At 31.2% G+C, this 18456-nt stretch overlaps 1 protein-coding gene across 1 annotated transcript; it reads left to right on the forward strand.

Moving 5' to 3' along the window:
• Positions 1 to 9678: 9678 nt before the first annotated feature.
• LOC104899907 (serine carboxypeptidase 1) lies at positions 9679 to 18274 on the forward strand. Its single transcript, XM_010687199.4, has 8 exons — positions 9679 to 10111; positions 13717 to 13824; positions 13973 to 14247; positions 15131 to 15385; positions 16231 to 16337; positions 16460 to 16546; positions 17045 to 17150; positions 17995 to 18274. The coding sequence occupies exons 1-8, from the start codon at positions 9721 to 9723 to the stop codon at positions 18136 to 18138; spliced, it is 1473 nt and encodes a 490-aa protein (XP_010685501.2). The 5' UTR covers positions 9679 to 9720; the 3' UTR covers positions 18139 to 18274.
• Positions 18275 to 18456: the final 182 nt, after the last annotated feature.

Below are 18456 nucleotides of genomic sequence, written 5' to 3' on the forward strand. Positions count from 1 at the left end.
AATTACACCAAATCTCAGGGAAACCAAAGATATTAATAATTAAAGAAGGGCGTTGGATTGCGTGAAAAAGCAAACGTTTCATTTAAAACATAACGGAGGAGGGTTTTTTTTCACCTTTAAGGACCTAAGTCCACTATTTGGATTAGTTAATCCAAGCCGACTTTTCAAACCAATAAAACTAAAAACGTTTTTTTACAATAACTGTAGTGTTAGAGATGGTTAAGTCACATGTTCACCTTCGCACGCCTTTTAATATATTGACAAAGGAAAAATGAAATATACCATTTTTAATTACCAAAAGGTTATTTCTTATTTGTTCACATAAAAATGTATGGGAAGTGCTCATCATTTCCTAGGAAGTAAAATAGGTTGAAATTGTTTAGTTGACGAAAATGTAGAAAAAAGTTTCTAATTCCTATTATCTTATATGCAACCAAACGGACATCAAATTTATATTTTAAAAAGGTAAAAAAAAAAAATCAAAAAGATCATACATTATTTTTGCTATTTCTCATTATGGGTAAGTACTCCCTTCAATGCACTGTGAAATTAGATAAGCATGAGAAATAAAATGATACTTGCTCAAATCATTAGGGAAATATAAGTGCTCTAGAATCATGTAAAATGCTTTCTTCAATATTCACACACCAACCCATCCAATAAAGGTATAGTGTAATACTCCGTATTTTTAGTAACTTCTTAGTTATATTTTTTTAAAAGGTTTTATATATTAAAAAGGCTTTTTATTAATTATAAAGGTTTTAAATAAGACTTTATGATATATTATGGGGTTTTCAAATAAATTCTAGCCCAAATTATATACTGGGCCTGAGTTTACAACTTGTAATCCAAGTAGTTAGAAGATATTTTAAAAAGAAATTTCAAAAAGGATTTATAAGAGATTTACAAAAGGAAAAAAAAAAAAAAAAAAAAAAAAAAAAAAAAAAAAAAAAGATATGCAAACCAATTTCGGTGCAAACTCACGCCAGTGAGTTGCATCCAAATTGGTATTTTGGTGATTCTATCTTTTGGTTTCCACCGCCAGGAAACAAGGTAATGTTTATCAAAAGGTGGTTACATTACATTGTTTTCTTCTATCTTTTGGTTAATTTGTTTTTTTATCTTTTGGTTAATTAGCATCTAGACTATTTATCTTGTGGAATATTCCTCTATTCTATCTATATTATCATAAAAGATATTTTATCCTAGCTAAAATTAATTATCTTTCTCAAAAATCTATCTTTTAGTTCCTATTCCTATTCTTATCTTATTTACCCAACTAGTATAAATAGGGGTCTCCACCCACCATATTCTTCACACCAAATTTGAGGAATAAATCTCTTTTCTCAAGTTTAAACTCTCTCTCCCTCTTAGCCTACCTTCTCTATTTTCCTCCCTAGTAGTTATTATTTTGAAGGTGCGTGTATATGTAGATTTTTAATATTGTTATGCACATATAGTATTATGTTTTTAGGGTTGTTATTTTTAGATTGTTATATATGCGTGAGTTTAATGTCAATATTATAAGTTCAGCATATTCCATAAGTAAGTGTATCATTCTACATGTTTTACGTGAGTTTGGTGTTAATCATGTCACGATGGTTTTGTTAATTGGTTTCCGTCAGCTTTCAACTGGAACTATGTAGGTGTTAAATTTCAATTCCATAATTTAACTACTTCCGCCAAAGTATCCCAGTGTTAATTGTTATGCTATATGCTGTTATCATAAAAGTTATTATTTCATATAGCATTGAAATTTTCCAAGATGAGTTTATGAACACGTTATTTATATCATATTTTCATATGGCTAAAGTTTTATATAAGAATTATTATTCTTTTAAAGGAGGATTATTTCCGAAAGATTTTTATTAGTTATATGATCTTTTATGATCACAATTTATAAAGAGGCCACGGCTTGTTATTTACTAACAAGAACGGTAGCTATTATATTTTACCCATGTACTTTTTGTATAAGTCATGTGGACAAGGTAGTTCCCCTCGTAATAGACTCAGTAAGGAATACTAAACTTGGGGGGGGTGCACACTTTAGGCAAGGTACCTAGGCAAGGAAAAAGGATTTTTATCAAAGTTATATACTTTATAGTATACAAGTATCCAAGGAGTTTATACAAATTATTTCAAGTATCCAAGGAAGGTTTATATGAGTATTTTGAATGTTTAATAAAGTATTTAAATTTCCGCATATACATGTACTCAGTATTTTTACTGACACGCTTTTGTTTTGTTTTGTTTTGTTTTATGGCATTGTCCCTGTGATGACCCTTTTGGTGAGTAGATTTTACAGGTTGATTGATGCATACTTCATATGGGGGATCATAATTAGTCAAGGAGTTGTAATTATTATATTTTCTTTATTTCCATTGTTATATAATTGTACAATAAAGTTTATATTAATAAAGAGAAGTTATTTAAGTTTTCCGCTGCATTAGTTTAAGTTCAGTTAGTAGTTAGTATTAAAGCCTTTAACGTTATCACGTGGCGGTAATACTCTCAAGTTTCTCAAGGAGTTTTATATTAAAATGAGTTTTCCAAAAGAGAGAAACTTGGGGGTGTTACAAAGTGGTATCAGTTTTCCAGGTTCTTTTTGAAAATAAAATAAACAGTCAACGAGAGTATGGGTAGATTTAGGAAGGGCAGTAAGCTAGGTTTGCATTCTATTTCAATTTTTTTTACATTTTATATTATGTGAAAAAAATACTTCTTTTTTTTAAGCAAATAGTTATATTTTCAAGTATAAATATTTTCTGATTTATATTTTGAAGAACGGAATAGGTATGTGGATTTATTTTTCTGAGGAAAGTTCTGGCTAAGGAAAGACTTGGTACTTAAGTTGGCCGTTTGTGCCGCACCTCTCTTTCCTGGGAACTCACTCGATTAATTATTCATACACTAAGCCTAGTACTCAAATAAACAACTCTTTTGGTCATATACATATATACGTATTTTTCAAGAATATCAAACAATTTTTTTTTTATAGGAATTTCAAATATTTTTCGATTCATTTGAAATTATAGTTCAAATGTTATTTTTATTTTGACTATTATTTCAACATGCAATCCGTATTTATCTTATAAATCTATATATATTTATTTGAATTATAAAGCTGCAATTTTTTATGAAGTATTGATTTTTTTTTTCGAATTGTTTAGTGTTCATTGTTCTATTTATAATATGATTATTTTGAATATATTTTAAGGAAGTTTGACTTATTGTCAAGTTAATATGAAAAATCTTCGTATTTTTCATAAGCAAAGAAAGAGTTTATTGTTTATTATAAGAATCGAGTTATTATTCTGTCTTTCATGACATGTTATTAAGGAGCTACTTGCAAGTTGTGGTATTACCATTTCTTAAGACATACTTTTTTTTGGCATGTATATTTTCTATGAGATGAACTTGGTTATTTAATGTCTTATATGACATGTATGCATGTGATCTAATTCATGCAAAGTGATTTATATACATAGTATAAAGCATCAATATGTTTATTTTATTGATTTATAAGTGTTAGGAGAACCCATGAGTTCAAAGTAAGCCTAATTGACTATTTATTGAGATCCATTAAAGGTGAAAATTGTTCTAGTTTATTCCTTATAAGGAAAGAAGTTTAGTAGTTATTTGTTTTAGTAGGAGTGAAGAAGGCAATACATTATATTATGTGCCGAGGATTGTGAAACTAGTCCTTTGAAGTTTTATGTAGTTGGATGATCTTTGATGTTTAGTGACATAAGTAAGGAAGAGAAATTTCATAATTTGTGGAAACAAGTAGGAGGTCAATGGTTTATACCAGCTTGGAGGAATTATTAAGATTTAGATAAGTTATATATTTTGTTTATGGATATAGTCAACACCGTCTTAGCAATGATATAGAGATAACCTTTGAAAGGTGACAAATAAAAAAATATTATGAGGACCTTATAAGTATATGAGATACCATATTTGAAGCTGGATTTAATTAAGGAATTTTCCCCTATGCTGAATCGCAAAGAAGTTATCGTTGTTATAGTTAAGCAAAGAAAGTACGAAGTAAGACCATATTTGAAACTTTAGCAGGTTCCTTTAGATCATTTTTTGTTTTAAAGGTGAAGTAAGATACTAGAATTCTTTAAATGTATTCTAAGTTGATTTTGAGGATTATTGGTGTTAAGAGAAGTATTATTTTTGGGAGTAGTCTTAAAGTACTTTTGCTTGAAGGATAGTGTATAATTGTTGTTTTGTCAATATGAAAGATAGAGTGATTATAAGGATTGAGTATATCACTTATTGAAATAATTAAGTGACTCTAATAATAGAAGAAATATATTCTTTTGGGAGAAATCTGGAGCTTAATAAAAGAGAAAAAGGGACGAAACTAGTCAATCAAGGTTTGATTTTGGAAAGAATAGTCATATTTTTATATTACGGATTTAAGCATTGAGTTTATATTATGTGAAGGAGTTAATTTTATTGAATTGAAGATTGTATGAGGAAAGATTGTTTATTTACTATCTCAAGTCCTAGTTGGCTACTGTCTATTTTTCAGAGAATATTAATTATGGTACTTTAAGAAAAATTCTGAAGATGAATTTCGAGGACTTTAGTTTTGAGGACCTAAGTAAGGAAGCCTATTTTTCTTCAAGTATATGTTGTGTTAGTATATATACTAACAAGTTTTGCTTGTGAATAATGATGAATTGATTTGATTTGATTTTAATTTGTAATAAAGTAGGATCAAGGGTAATTTTTTAATTTTTTTTTATGATATTCTTTGTGAGACCTTCATGAGTTATGTAAAGCTGATTAAATTTTGAGGAGAAAACAAATGTATTTTAATTACAAACAAAAGAAAAAGTTGTTTGAATATTTTATTTTCGAGTAAAGCTTGCGAAAGATTTTATAGAGTTCTTTTGTTCTCACTATATTATAGCATTTTGATAATATATTAGTATTTGCTCAAATAGTTTTCCTACAAAACTTGTCTTTAGTATCAGTATGTATTTCTTTATTATTTCAAGAATTTGAAAAATTTTCCTACTCAAGTTTTAGAAAATTTTCAGTTGTCATAAACTATACCCTTTTGTACTTATTCAAATACTTTCTTTATTATGTTGATTTATTATTGAAGGCAATTATTTCTATTATTAATACCTTGAGATAGAGGTTTTTTTTAAAGTTTAAAAGTTATTTTTGAAAGTGTTATTTTCTCTCTAGTGATTTTATTATTACATTTTCAGAAATGATTTTTATATTGTTTGTATTACAAAGTTGGTAAATAATTTTAAGTCAAGTTTTAAGCCTTAGCGAGTTACGGGGGCGTAACTCCTTTTAAGGGGGGTAGAATACGATAGAGTTTCGCGCGTTTGACTTAGAACCATATTGTTTGGCATATTTTGAGTTATTATGTGAATCAATTACTTTTATAGGAAGTTGGGTATATGTGTCTTACTTGCTTTGTCTCTTGCATTGCTTGCTTTAAGTTTCGAGGACGAAACTTCTTTTAAGGGGGGTAGTCTGTAATACTCCGTATTTTTAGTAACTTCTTAGTTATATTTTTTTAAAAGGTTTTATATATTAAAAAGGCTTTTTATTAATTATAAAGGTTTTAAATAAGACTTTATGATATATTATGGGGTTTTCAAATAAATTCTAGCCCAAATTATATACTGGGCCTGAGTTTACAACTTGTAATCCAAGTAGTTAGAAGATATTTTAAAAAGAAATTTCAAAAAGGATTTATAAGAGATTTACAAAAGGAAAAAAAAAAAAAAAAAAAAAAAAAAAAAAAAAAAAAAAAAAGATATGCAAACCAATTTCGGTGCAAACTCACGCCAGTGAGTTGCATCCAAATTGGTATTTTGGTGATTCTATCTTTTGGTTTCCACCGCCAGGAAACAAGGTAATGTTTATCAAAAGGTGGTTACATTACATTGTTTTCTTCTATCTTTTGGTTAATTTGTTTGTTTTATCTTTTGGTTAATTAGCATCTAGACTATTTATCTTGTGGAATATTCCTCTATTCTATCTATATTATCATAAAAGATATTTTATCCTAGCTAAAATTAATTATCTTTCTCAAAAATCTATCTTTTAGTTCCTATTCCTATTCTTATCTTATTTACCCAACTAGTATAAATAGGGGTCTCCACCCACCATATTCTTCACACCAAATTTGAGGAATAAATCTCTTTTCTCAAGTTTAAACTCTCTCTCCCTCTTAGCCTACCTTCTCTATTTTCCTCCCTAGTAGTTATTATTTTGAAGGTGCGTGTATATGTAGATTTTTAATATTGTTATGCACATATAGTATTATGTTTTTAGGGTTGTTATTTTTAGATTGTTATATATGCGTGAGTTTAATGTCAATATTATAAGTTCAGCATATTCCATAAGTAAGTGTATCATTCTACATGTTTTACGTGAGTTTGGTGTTAATCATGTCACGATGGTTTTGTTAATTGGTTTCCGTCAGCTTTCAACTGGAACTATGTAGGTGTTAAATTTCAATTCCATAATTTAACTACTTCCGCCAAAGTATCCCAGTGTTAATTGTTATGCTATATGCTGTTATCATAAAAGTTATTATTTCATATAGCATTGAAATTTTCCAAGATGAGTTTATGAACACGTTATTTATATCATATTTTCATATGGCTAAAGTTTTATATAAGAATTATTATTCTTTTAAAGGAGGATTATTTCCGAAAGATTTTTATTAGTTATATGATCTTTTATGATCACAATTTATAAAGAGGCCACGGCTTGTTATTTACTAACAAGAACGGTAGCTATTATATTTTACCCATGTACTTTTTGTATAAGTCATGTGGACAAGGTAGTTCCCCTCGTAATAGACTCAGTAAGGAATACTAAACTTGGGGGGGTGTGCACACTTTAGGCAAGGTACCTAGGCAAGGAAAAAGGATTTTTATCAAAGTTATATACTTTATAGTATACAAGTATCCAAGGAGTTTATACAAATTATTTCAAGTATCCAAGGAAGGTTTATATGAGTATTTTGAATGTTTAATAAAGTATTTAAATTTCCGCATATACATGTACTCAGTATTTTTACTGACACGCTTTTGTTTTGTTTTGTTTTGTTTTATGGCATTGTCCCTGTGATGACCCTTTTGGTGAGCAGATTTTACAGGTTGATTGATGCATACTTCATATGGGGGAGCTAGTGAGGAATCATAATTAGTCAAGGAGTTGTAATTATTATATTTTCTTTATTTCCATTGTTATATAATTGTACAATAAAGTTTATATTAATAAAGAGAAGTTATTTAAGTTTTCCGCTGCATTAGTTTAAGTTCAGTTAGTAGTTAGTATTAAAGCCTTTAACGTTATCACGTGGCGGTAATACTCTCAAGTTTCTCAAGGAGTTTTATATTAAAATGAGTTTTCCAAAAGAGAGAAACTTGGGGGTGTTACATATAGGTTCTTTTTTATATATAGATAATATTTATTTATTGAAAGTTGTATATATATCACGTTTCACATATAAACAATTGCTTTTTTAGTTGGGACTAAATTAAAGTTAATATTCCATGCTAAAGTTGCATCACGTCTAATACCGCTTTTTAGTGAAAGAAGAGGAAAGGAAAAAAAATAACGTTATTAGTATAACATAATCATATTTACAACATGAGGAGTATATCCTTATTTAAATGAGGGAAATTGAGGATTTCATTTCACTTTAATTTGTAAGGGACAAAAATCGAACCCTTGTTATAAAGGTGGAAGGAAGATCTTCAACCAATTAGGTCAATTTTAATTTTCATATTTATATTGTTATCGTATATACTTAGGCATATAAGGAAGTATTGAGCATATCTCCCTGCTCACCCACTTTGTCGCCTTCCAAATTAAGCATGTGTTTTGGGAGGCCAATCGAGTCGTCGATTGAACAACCAATGTAGACCACTTAGTTAGTTCTAGATTTAATATTTCGCCATGTAATTATAACTGATGTATTAAGTGTTACTCTCGAGATGAAAGGAGCCTAATATCTTTATCTTATCTTTATAGAAAAAATTGTATTCTATAATAATACCCTAAATTTCAAGATGCTGATAAAAATATCTTTTCGGTCGGAAGGTAGTTTACTCAAGTCTTTCAACCCTTTGGTTAGCGACAATAGTCAATAGTCAATGCATCCACATTATTTCGCAAATCACATTATTCAGGATTTCTCACTGACGTTTTGGTCCTATACATAATACATATATACTTCTATGACTTATTGACTTATGACTACGACATGCACTACGACAAACATCTCTTAATCGTAAATTCGTAACCATACTAAGTGCCAAAGTGGTACTGGTAGTAAGAAGTGTTTACTTAACATTGGAGTTCAAACGCATGATTTGATTGTATTTGTAGTCATCATATGATGTACGAAGAAGTGGACCATTTACAAGCTCAATTTCACTCAGAATTTATAATCAAATCATCAATCATGGCAAACGTACGTAATGGGGGGGGGGGGGTGTTATGTACTACTATGTGAGCTAAATTGTAAATCTAATACCAAGCTCAATTTGCTTGGTGTGGTGGATTCAGTATTAAAAGATATTTCGGCTAATATTTAAAACTCAACAACCGACACATTATTTCAGTCAATATTTAAAACTCAATACATTTTAGCCAATATCTGAAACTCAATATTCGAGAAATTTCGACCAATGTGGTGGTCTTTTCTATTTTGTATCGTTTTGGCAGCATGGCCGAGTGGTAAGCTGGAGGACTGCAAATACTTATATGATACATATATGACTACGACATGCACTACGACAAACATCTCTTAATCGTAAATTCGTAACCTTACCAAGTGCCAAAGTGGTACTGTTAGTAGGAATTAGGAAGTGTTTACTTAAAGTTGGCGTTCAAACGCATGATTTGATTGTATTTGACTATTTGTAGTCATCATATGATGTACGAAGAAGTGGACCATTTACAACCTCAATTTCACTAAGCATTTATAATCAAATCATCAATCATGGCAAATCGGGGGACACAAACGTATTAGGGGGGGGGGGGGGGGGTTTACTATGTGAGCTAAATTGTAAAACTAAAAACAAGCTCAATTTGCTTGGTGTGATGAATTCAGTATATGAGACATTTCGGCCAATATTTAAAACTCGATATCCGAGACATTACTTCAGTCAATAATTAAAATTCAATATCCGAGACATTTTAGCCAATGCCTGAAACTCAATATTCGAGACATTTCGACCAATGTAGTGGTCTTTTCTATTTTGTATCGTTTTACGGCATGGTCGAGTGGTGAGGTAGAGGACCGCAAATACTTGTGCTCCAATTCAAATCCTGATGTGGTCTGATATTTTAATTAAAAAACGACTTGAAATTCCTTATCAACGGTTATAATCTACAACCCAATGTATTATTTAGAGGGGAAATAGATGAAGAGGTCTGTTGATATATACGTGATTCTAAGTCTATCATGATTCTCAAAAGTAAAAGTTATGTAAATTCTTATTCAAGGAAATATTTTCGTTTTAGTAAGTCTCCCCTCACCTAATACCTCCCCCGAAACAAAAAATATTATGCATAAATAAAGTTATTTGATTTTTCAAACATTAAACTTTTCAAAAAAAAAAACTTCCCACTTGCAAGAGACACACCTTGCTCTATATATAGGGAAACTTCCTAACCTTATTTTCCACTCACTTGATAAGGTTGAAAACAACAAAGATGTACAAAAGCAAACACTATCACTTCCTCTTACTATCCCTCTATTTTTGCCTTCTTTCCAACATTCTTACTTCAATCAATGCTACTGATCAAGCTGCTAACTTATACAAATTACTAAAGCATAAGAATTCGAAGAACCCATCTCTTGCTGCTTCTTGGGCCACATTGCCAGCCCAAATCAAAGAAACTCGGGTTCATATTGGGCCTCAGAATGGGCTTATGAAGGCTGACAAAATCACCTCCTTACCGGGCCAGCCCGATGGAGTGGACTTTATTCAGTATGCTGGGTATGTGACCGTTGATCCAGCTCACGATAAGGCATTGTTTTATTACTTTGCTGAATCTCCCAAAAACTCTTCTTTAAAACCTTTGGTTTTATGGCTCAATGGAGGTAAATAACTATATATTGTTAATTAGTTTAGTTTATTGGTCTTTTTATTAGTGGAAATTATGCTTGATTAGCTTTAATTATATGTCAGAAGCAACTAGTAAATCCAATTAGCAACTATTATTTACAAAGGTAAACTGTTTGTTTAACACGGTTAGTAAAAATGCGCTTCATTGTAGTTAAGATAGTGGTTTCTTTTTTGAGTGCTTATATTATTCCTGACTAGTATTTAGATGCTCCAAATACTTTACAAAGTACATCCTCCTTTTTTTTCTTTTACTCGGAACGTTTGTGTGCACAATGACCAAGGAGAGGAGAGTAACCAAGGATGTCTTGGCTTAGTGGTTAAGATCGAGGTGATGTGAACGATATGTTACAGGTTTGAATCTCCCCTCCCATGTTTGTACTTTGTACCGCCTTCATGGCTCATATGGATAAAAAAATAAAAACTAAGGAGAGAAGAGAATTCTACGTGTAGAATTGCGAAAAATGTGATTTTTTTTTTTTGTGTTTGCACCTGATTCACCCTTCGGGTGACGTTTGAATCGGGGTCAAGTTCGGAGATTCGGGGATTAGGTTTCATTCCTCTCCTAAAAATATTAGGGGGATTCGAACACGAGTCCGTCCTACCAAAGCCACTCCCATCACCGCTAGGCCAACACTTACTTGGTATTGTATTGCGAAAAATGTGATACGTTGTAGAGGAAAGGAAAGCAGAAAGAAGTTAAATATTGTTATGTGAACACATAAATTTGAAAATTGCCTCAAAACACATGGGTTTGGACCCACTATATATATATATGGTGTTCCATTGTTAAAACCTGCTTTTCGCATGTTAATTATGAACTGTCATCCTAATGTCTAGTAGTGAGAATAAAGAATTACCATGCCATGCTTTAGCACTAATTTAGAAGTAACACACAGCATACTTATCTACTTATAGATTAGGTTACAATTTCGAGAGAAAAGTCGAAGACTGTCAAAATATATGTTATGTCTTTCTAATTTCTATTATTATATATAGTAGTAACAAAGAAATACTTTTCTGAAGAACTATACTTTTGTTTTAGAGTTGATCAGCTGATAAACCCACTTTAATTTGCAGATAGTTTTTACACCAGTCTGTCCACATGTATGAGCGGAGTGATTCATGTTATGAAAACATCAAAGTATATATAACTTATATTGATTGGTTCTAAATCTTTCTTTATATAGACTTCAGTGTAAGATTACTGGTCAAAAGATTTTCAATTAGTGGGAACTTGAGACTCCATAATAAATTATTGATTTTTTTTGCAGGGATATAGTAGAGTAATAGGACATTTTGTGAAATATATCTTACTAATTTTTTTTTGTGGGGATATACCAAACTAAGGGCCTGTTCTCCCCAGCTTATTTTCAGTTCAGTTCAGCTCCAATAAGTTCAGTTCAGCTCCAATAAGTTCAGTTCAGATCAGTTCAGTTCAGCTCCATTCTTTTATAATTATTTTGTTAAATATTATTATTATGTTGGTATAATTTATTTTACTAATTACTCTTATTATTATTATTATTTATTATTATTATTATCATTATTATTATTATTATCATTATTATTATTATCATTATTATTATTATTTAAATATATATCATTACTATTAAGTATTATTATTATTATTATTATTATGGTAGTAGCTTTACTCATTATTATTACTATTATTATTAGGAGGAACATTATTTTGGTCAAAGCACAAATTAACCCACTTTTTTTAGCCCATAAACCAATCAAATCGCGTCAAGACAGTTTATGATGTAATTTTTGCGGTCCAACCCAATCATTATTTTTATTACTAAATATTTTTATATTCTTAAATCTAATTATTGAAAAAGTAATATTAATTTACTTCTTAGATATTATTGTTATTATATATCATCATCAAGTATTAATATATTAATACAAATAATATAAAATAATTATCATTATTATCATTAATTATTATTATTATTATTAATTTATGATTATTAATATTATTTATTTATAACTATCATTTGAAAATATCCAAAATACTATTATTATTATTATTCATTATAATTACTTATCTTTATAATTATTATTTAATATTCATATTATTCTTGTTTAAAATATTATTTATATATTTATTACATTCAGTTGATTTCAATTCAATTCAATTCAGTTCAGTCCAGTTCAGTTCAGCTCCAATAAGTTCAGTTCAGTTCAGTTCAGCTGTTTTATGCCGAAGAGAACAGGCGCTAAATTTAAGTTTTGTTAAAAAGTACCAAAAATATTATTTTCGGCGGGAAAGTCAAATTTTCGACCTTTGACTTGCTTAATTACTCTTTGTACAGTATGTGATATTCAATTGCTTCTATTACATTATTTTCCTTCAACTTCATCACTGTCACTTTGAGGCTCACTCGCGACTTCCTACCAAGTCAAAGGTCGAAAATTGATTTTTTCGCCAGAAATCGTGTTTTTGATACTTTTTAACAAAACATAAATTTAAGTTGGTATATCCACACAAAAAATTTAGTGAGGTATACCCCCACAAAATGCCCTATTATCCTGGTATATCCTGCAAAAAACTCTACATTATTACTAGGAACATAAACAGTTATAGAAGAGTATAAATATTGGAAAAACATCCTCGAAGGCTTAAAATGAACTACTGTCATACCTTCGTTCCACACAGATGCTAATATGTCTATGTAATAATGTAAGTTTCTCATGAGTTGGAATTGGTTCAAGTGGTGACTTTTTTCATCTTCCCTAACATAATCTAGGGCTACATTTCTACCTCTAGCATTTGATTGGAATTCAAGAAAGAAAAAGGGTGAGGATGTTTGGCTTGTAATTGTAACGGACATGTGAATGGGAGTCTTATACAATTACGGTCCAAAAATTTTCATTTTACCTTTAAAAATATATAAATACTTTTCACTCCAATATTTAGACTTCCAGTATATTCCAAGTCAAAAATAGGCCCTCAGGACTCAATGACAAAACTTTAAAGAACTTTCCACCCCATCTTTTTCCAAAGAACAACTGTTTTTTACTTGTTTCATTTTTTTTAACACTTTGATTTACCCCCTTTAACTTCGTCAAAATTGGATCAACTCTGAATGACTTTTATGTTCTTCTGACCCCACTTGTGGAAATGCTACACCTTGTAAAGTAATTTTCAACAGGATAATTTCTTGAACAACATTGTATTACCACCACATGAATATCATCATTAAAGTACATTGTCATTGTCATCCTTCTTTTGTGTAAACATGCTTCTTCTAAGTTTTAATTACTTCAATTAGTTGCGTTTTCCAGCCACCTTTTGAGCTTTAAGTAATTGACATGAAGTATACAATGAAAAGTTCATAATTCACTAAAAGTTTGTTAGGCAAAGTAATCTGTAAAAAGGTTATAGTTGTTAAGTGTTGCAGTAGCTGTAAGTTATTATCTGTTAAAGGTTAATTGTTCAATAGCGTTTAAAATAATTGATATTTGGCGACACTAACTAATAGGGTTAGTGCTCTAGCTAGTTATGGAGTATATATTTGAGCATTCTTGTTATTTTTGACATATTTATATTTAACATTGGTGAATTTAATTTCAGGGCCTGGATGTTCCTCATTTGGTAATGGAGGACTACTAGAATTGGGACCTTTCAGGGTAAAAAGCGATGGGAAGACTCTAATCCGAAATCCTTATTCTTGGAATAATGGTATTAACAATATTTTACTCAATCCCTTATTCTTAAAACACTACCTTTGCTAAAATTTATTTTTACGAGTAGATAAAAACAGGGTCCTTAATCGTTGATAGTAGCAAGTTTCAAGTAAATTTTTTTGACATTTTTGTGTAAATGGCAGATGCAAATGTGATATTCTTGGAATCACCAGCAGGAGTAGGATTCTCTTATGGGAATGAATCAATCATCTATGAACAAACAGGGGATATGAGCACAGCTAAAGATGCTTATACTTTCCTTGTGAATTGGTTTGAGAGATTCCCTCAGTATAAAACCCGAGAATTCTACTTAACCGGAGAAAGTTATGCTGGTCATTATGTGCCTCAACTTGCTTATACCATCTTGCACCACAATAAGAATGCAAAGCACACTTCCATTAACCTCAAAGGCATTGCGGTATGTATCACTTGATCCGAAGGCCTTCTTTCGCATTCAACTACTCCATCTGTTTAGCTTAGTCGATAAAGTCATGTGTGTCTGGAGTCAAATCTCGTATACATTCTTGTTGATTAACATAATACATATTATTATTCCTTAATTCTAAAATGATATCTCTTCGTGGCTTCTTTTGTTAACGTTACATGTACAAAAATATTAAGTCGATACACTTTGAACATAACAATCCGATGGCTTATTGTCCCCATACTTAAAAGACTTGGTAAAAGTATCAATTAAATAGGGGCATGATTCAACCTTGTAAAAAAAAAGGTACATATATTGTGATCTAGGCCATAAACTTGTAGCCTATGTTACACAGACTAGGGTACCCATGTCCGCCACAGGTATGTGTTGAAGTGTCCGACTCGGCTTTTTTTTTCTGAAAATTATCAATGATTTTGGCCCAAAATGAAGTGTCATACCCATGTCCGAGTGTCGAGGATCCGACACGGAGAGGTGTTCAAAAATATCCGATCCGAAAATCCGCCGATCCGATACAAAATTTCGGATATCCAATCCGATTTTAAGATTTCGGATATTTTGGATCGGATATCCAGAAAAAAATTCGGGTTTTCGAATCGGATACGGATCGAAATTTTTCAAAAATGTCAACGACCCAATCCGAAAATACGGTGATCCGAGCCGAAAAGTTCGTATATCCGAAAATTCCGGATCGGATTCGGATCGCAATTCCTCCGATCCAAAATTTTCGGATCGGATCCGATCCAATATCCGACATTGAACACCCCTAGTCACACGGGTACTTGAAGTAGTACGAAGAATCTGTCCAAGTAACATAGCTTGTAGCATATTATGATGCAGTTGGGTATTCATTTTACAGATAGGCAACGCATGGGTGGATGATGTTACAAATACAGCAGGGATGTATGATTATTTGTGGAGCCATGCTATGTACTCGGATGAAACATATTACAAAATACAAAAATATTGCAATTTTTCAGCGACATCTACTTCTCAAAAATGCCAAGATTATAGTGAAAAAGCTGGGGAAGAAGTAGGAATTATTGACGTCTACAACATTTATGCTCCAGTCTGCCTTACATCTGGAAATTCCAAAGCTCGTGTTCTTGATTCAGTATGTCTCTTCACTCTCTTTTTCTTTATTCAAAATGGCCGGTGTACAGTTAGTAATTTACTAGAACAAATCAACTTTCTCTTATAGACCTATACTAACAAAGTAACAAGTAACAACTCAACTAGGGTATTCATGGGTGGGTAACCTTCCCGAAATAATATTTCGGTTCGGTAATCGGAAGTTTTGGTTCGCTATTTTTGCTAACCGTAACCGTTTAGACCGGTAACCGCCTGATCGGTTAACCATTAACCGTTATTTAAGTTATACTATTATGTTTTACTTAATGCACATATATATTTCAATATTATATATACTCTAATACAAATTAAAATGTATTATAAAGTGGATGATAAATCAATTGGAAAACATAACTAACACTAAGAATTCACTTCATTTCCTAATTATAGTGTTTATACTAGTACTAGAGTTTCCATGTAATTACATACTTTCTGTAATTGTTGTAATTTAGAAACAAATATTAGAACTAATGTAATTGTTTGAAAATGTTTCACAACAATTAAATAGAGAAAAAAAAAATATTTTTATCATAACCGTAATCGTATCGTTTAACCGTTAATTGTACTGGACCGGTAACCGTACAGTCAAAACGGTTTTTGTCGGTACGGTAACCACCCATTTAGACCGATTTTTCGGTATTTCAGTACGGTATTTCGGTTTCAGTTTCTTATGAACACCCCTACAACTACCACAATAAGACATACCGACAGTCCGACACTATTATGTTGCACAGACACTTCATGAAAGTCGCGTGTCCATTTCGCGTACATTGGCAGAATATTTAAGACCTACCTTGACATATATAATTCGTTCATAAAATTATTCAGGTGGAGGTTTATGATCCATGTTCTTCAAATTATGTGGATACTTATCTAAATTCTAAAGATGTGCAAAAAGCTCTCCATGTCAAACCTACAAAATGGCTATCATGCAGGTAAATGTTTAGTTTGGTTTTTTTAACAACTTTTCATAACCCTGATCTTTTAGAAGTTTAAAAGGCATGTATATCATCAAATTTGCTAATTTAAGGATTTGATTTTTGCATGTATGCTCCAGTCTATTTGAGTGGCAAGATAGTCCATCTACTGTTTTACCAGTTATTCAGAAGCTCATTGCAAGCAATATAAGTGTGTGGGTTTACAGGTAAATTTCTTTAATTAAGTGTTTAGATAGTTTTTTAGAGGTATTGATAAATGATAAAGTTTCATTACAATGTATACAGTTGAATTACCTCAAAAAATTGTATACAGTTGAATTTCTTGTGGCATTTATACTTTATTTTCTCGTCTCAAATATACTACTCCCATGGTTTCCTCTTGAAAATGAATTTCGACCATTGGTATAAAAATGACACTATGAATAGTTATTTTTAAGAAAATTTGTGAGATATAACCTTTTATAAGCACTTTTTTGCTGGAAAAAACCTTTCAACTTTTTTTTACATTTAACAACCTTAACTGAATTTTTTTTTTTGCGAGATCAGACCTCAAAGGTTTTAATATAAGGGTTTTGCTTTCCTTTCCCCCTTAACTCTTTCTTGATTTCATTCCCTTTACTCGCAACAAAAGGCCCCTAATAATATAAGAGTTTTTTATCAGTATATTTTATACTAATGGTTATGAAATTCAATTGTATTTTCAGTGGAGATGTGGATGGACGTGTGCCAGTTACATCGTCAAAGTACTCATTAAAGACCCTCAAGCTTCCGATCAAAACTGCTTGGCGTCCATGGTATTCGGACCACCAGGTATTCAATTAGCTGCTTCTTTTTTTTTGATGGAGGGTATTAAATTAGTTACCCCCTCGATATTATCTCTTACAAGAAATGAAATTAACGCAAAAAGGAAGATCAACAAAAGATACAAAAAGAGAATAAAAAAATATGTACTTTGGCTTCCAAATTGTAATCACATACGACACATACGTTACTTTAAGATGTCACAAAAAAATTAAGCACATTTTCTAAAGGTAAAATTGACGTCAACATCACAAACTATGACATGAATGCAACCAACACCAGCAACTTTGACTAATAGCCAAAACACCATTAACTATTAATCTGGATGCAACGATATCATAATGATGCCGAAGCTACCTTTTTTCGCGCGGCAACAGAGTATTTGTACTATTTTTTTTCCTATTTATCGTAGTTCCAACGGCATCATTTGTGACACTTAGTACACTCTTGCTAATAGTTGATGGTGTTTTGATTATCAGTCCAAGTTGGTGGTGTAAAGCCAATTTTGTCTTTCTAAATTGCAACGGCTTGTAATTAACTTTCCCTTAATATTCTTACTAATTAAGGTTTAATAATGAGGAGAATGTGGTAATAATCCAACTAGGTCTTTTTATACTAAAAATGTGTCATTTTTTTATGAAAATTGGTAAGAAGAAATTCTATAAACTGCCCTTACACAAGGCCTCCACCGAAAGGCCATTACAAACCAAACACCCCCAACACTCGGAATCCAACCGTTTACCTTTAAGGAAGCTTCTATACATCTCCTAGATTGGGACTGGGGTAAGTGACATCAAATGTACATAGTCTTTTCTGATATCAAATGTAATGGTTGTCTTTGTTTTGCATGCAGATTGGAGGGTACGTAGTGGGCTATGAAGGATTGGTATTTGTAACAGTAAGAGGGGCTGGTCATCTAGTTCCAAGTTACCAACCTCAACGAGCTTTGACGATGCTCTCATCATTTCTCCAAGGAAATTTGCCTCCCAAGTCCTAGATCATCTTTACATTGTTTTTCTTCTTTCAAATTTATTTCATATTTATATGTATATCAAGATATTCAACTAAATGACACCATGCACACACTCATTAATAACAGTGGTTTCAGAAATCATTCTGATGATCTATCACAACACGAAGTTATCTTGGTAGGTTTGAAATTGCCTGCCTTTCTTTTTAAAAACCAATTCCAAAATATATGTTGTCTGTATTATATTTATACAATCAACAATATCACTGACATAGTGCCACCATTATATAGAAAATAATATTCTGAAAATGCAAGCTGATGCACATAGGCTCTGTGAACCAGACA

This window comes from Beta vulgaris, chromosome 7 (genome assembly GCF_026745355.1).
Source record: "Beta vulgaris subsp. vulgaris cultivar EL10 chromosome 7, EL10.2, whole genome shotgun sequence".
Taxonomy (NCBI): Eukaryota; Viridiplantae; Streptophyta; class Magnoliopsida; order Caryophyllales; family Amaranthaceae; genus Beta; species Beta vulgaris.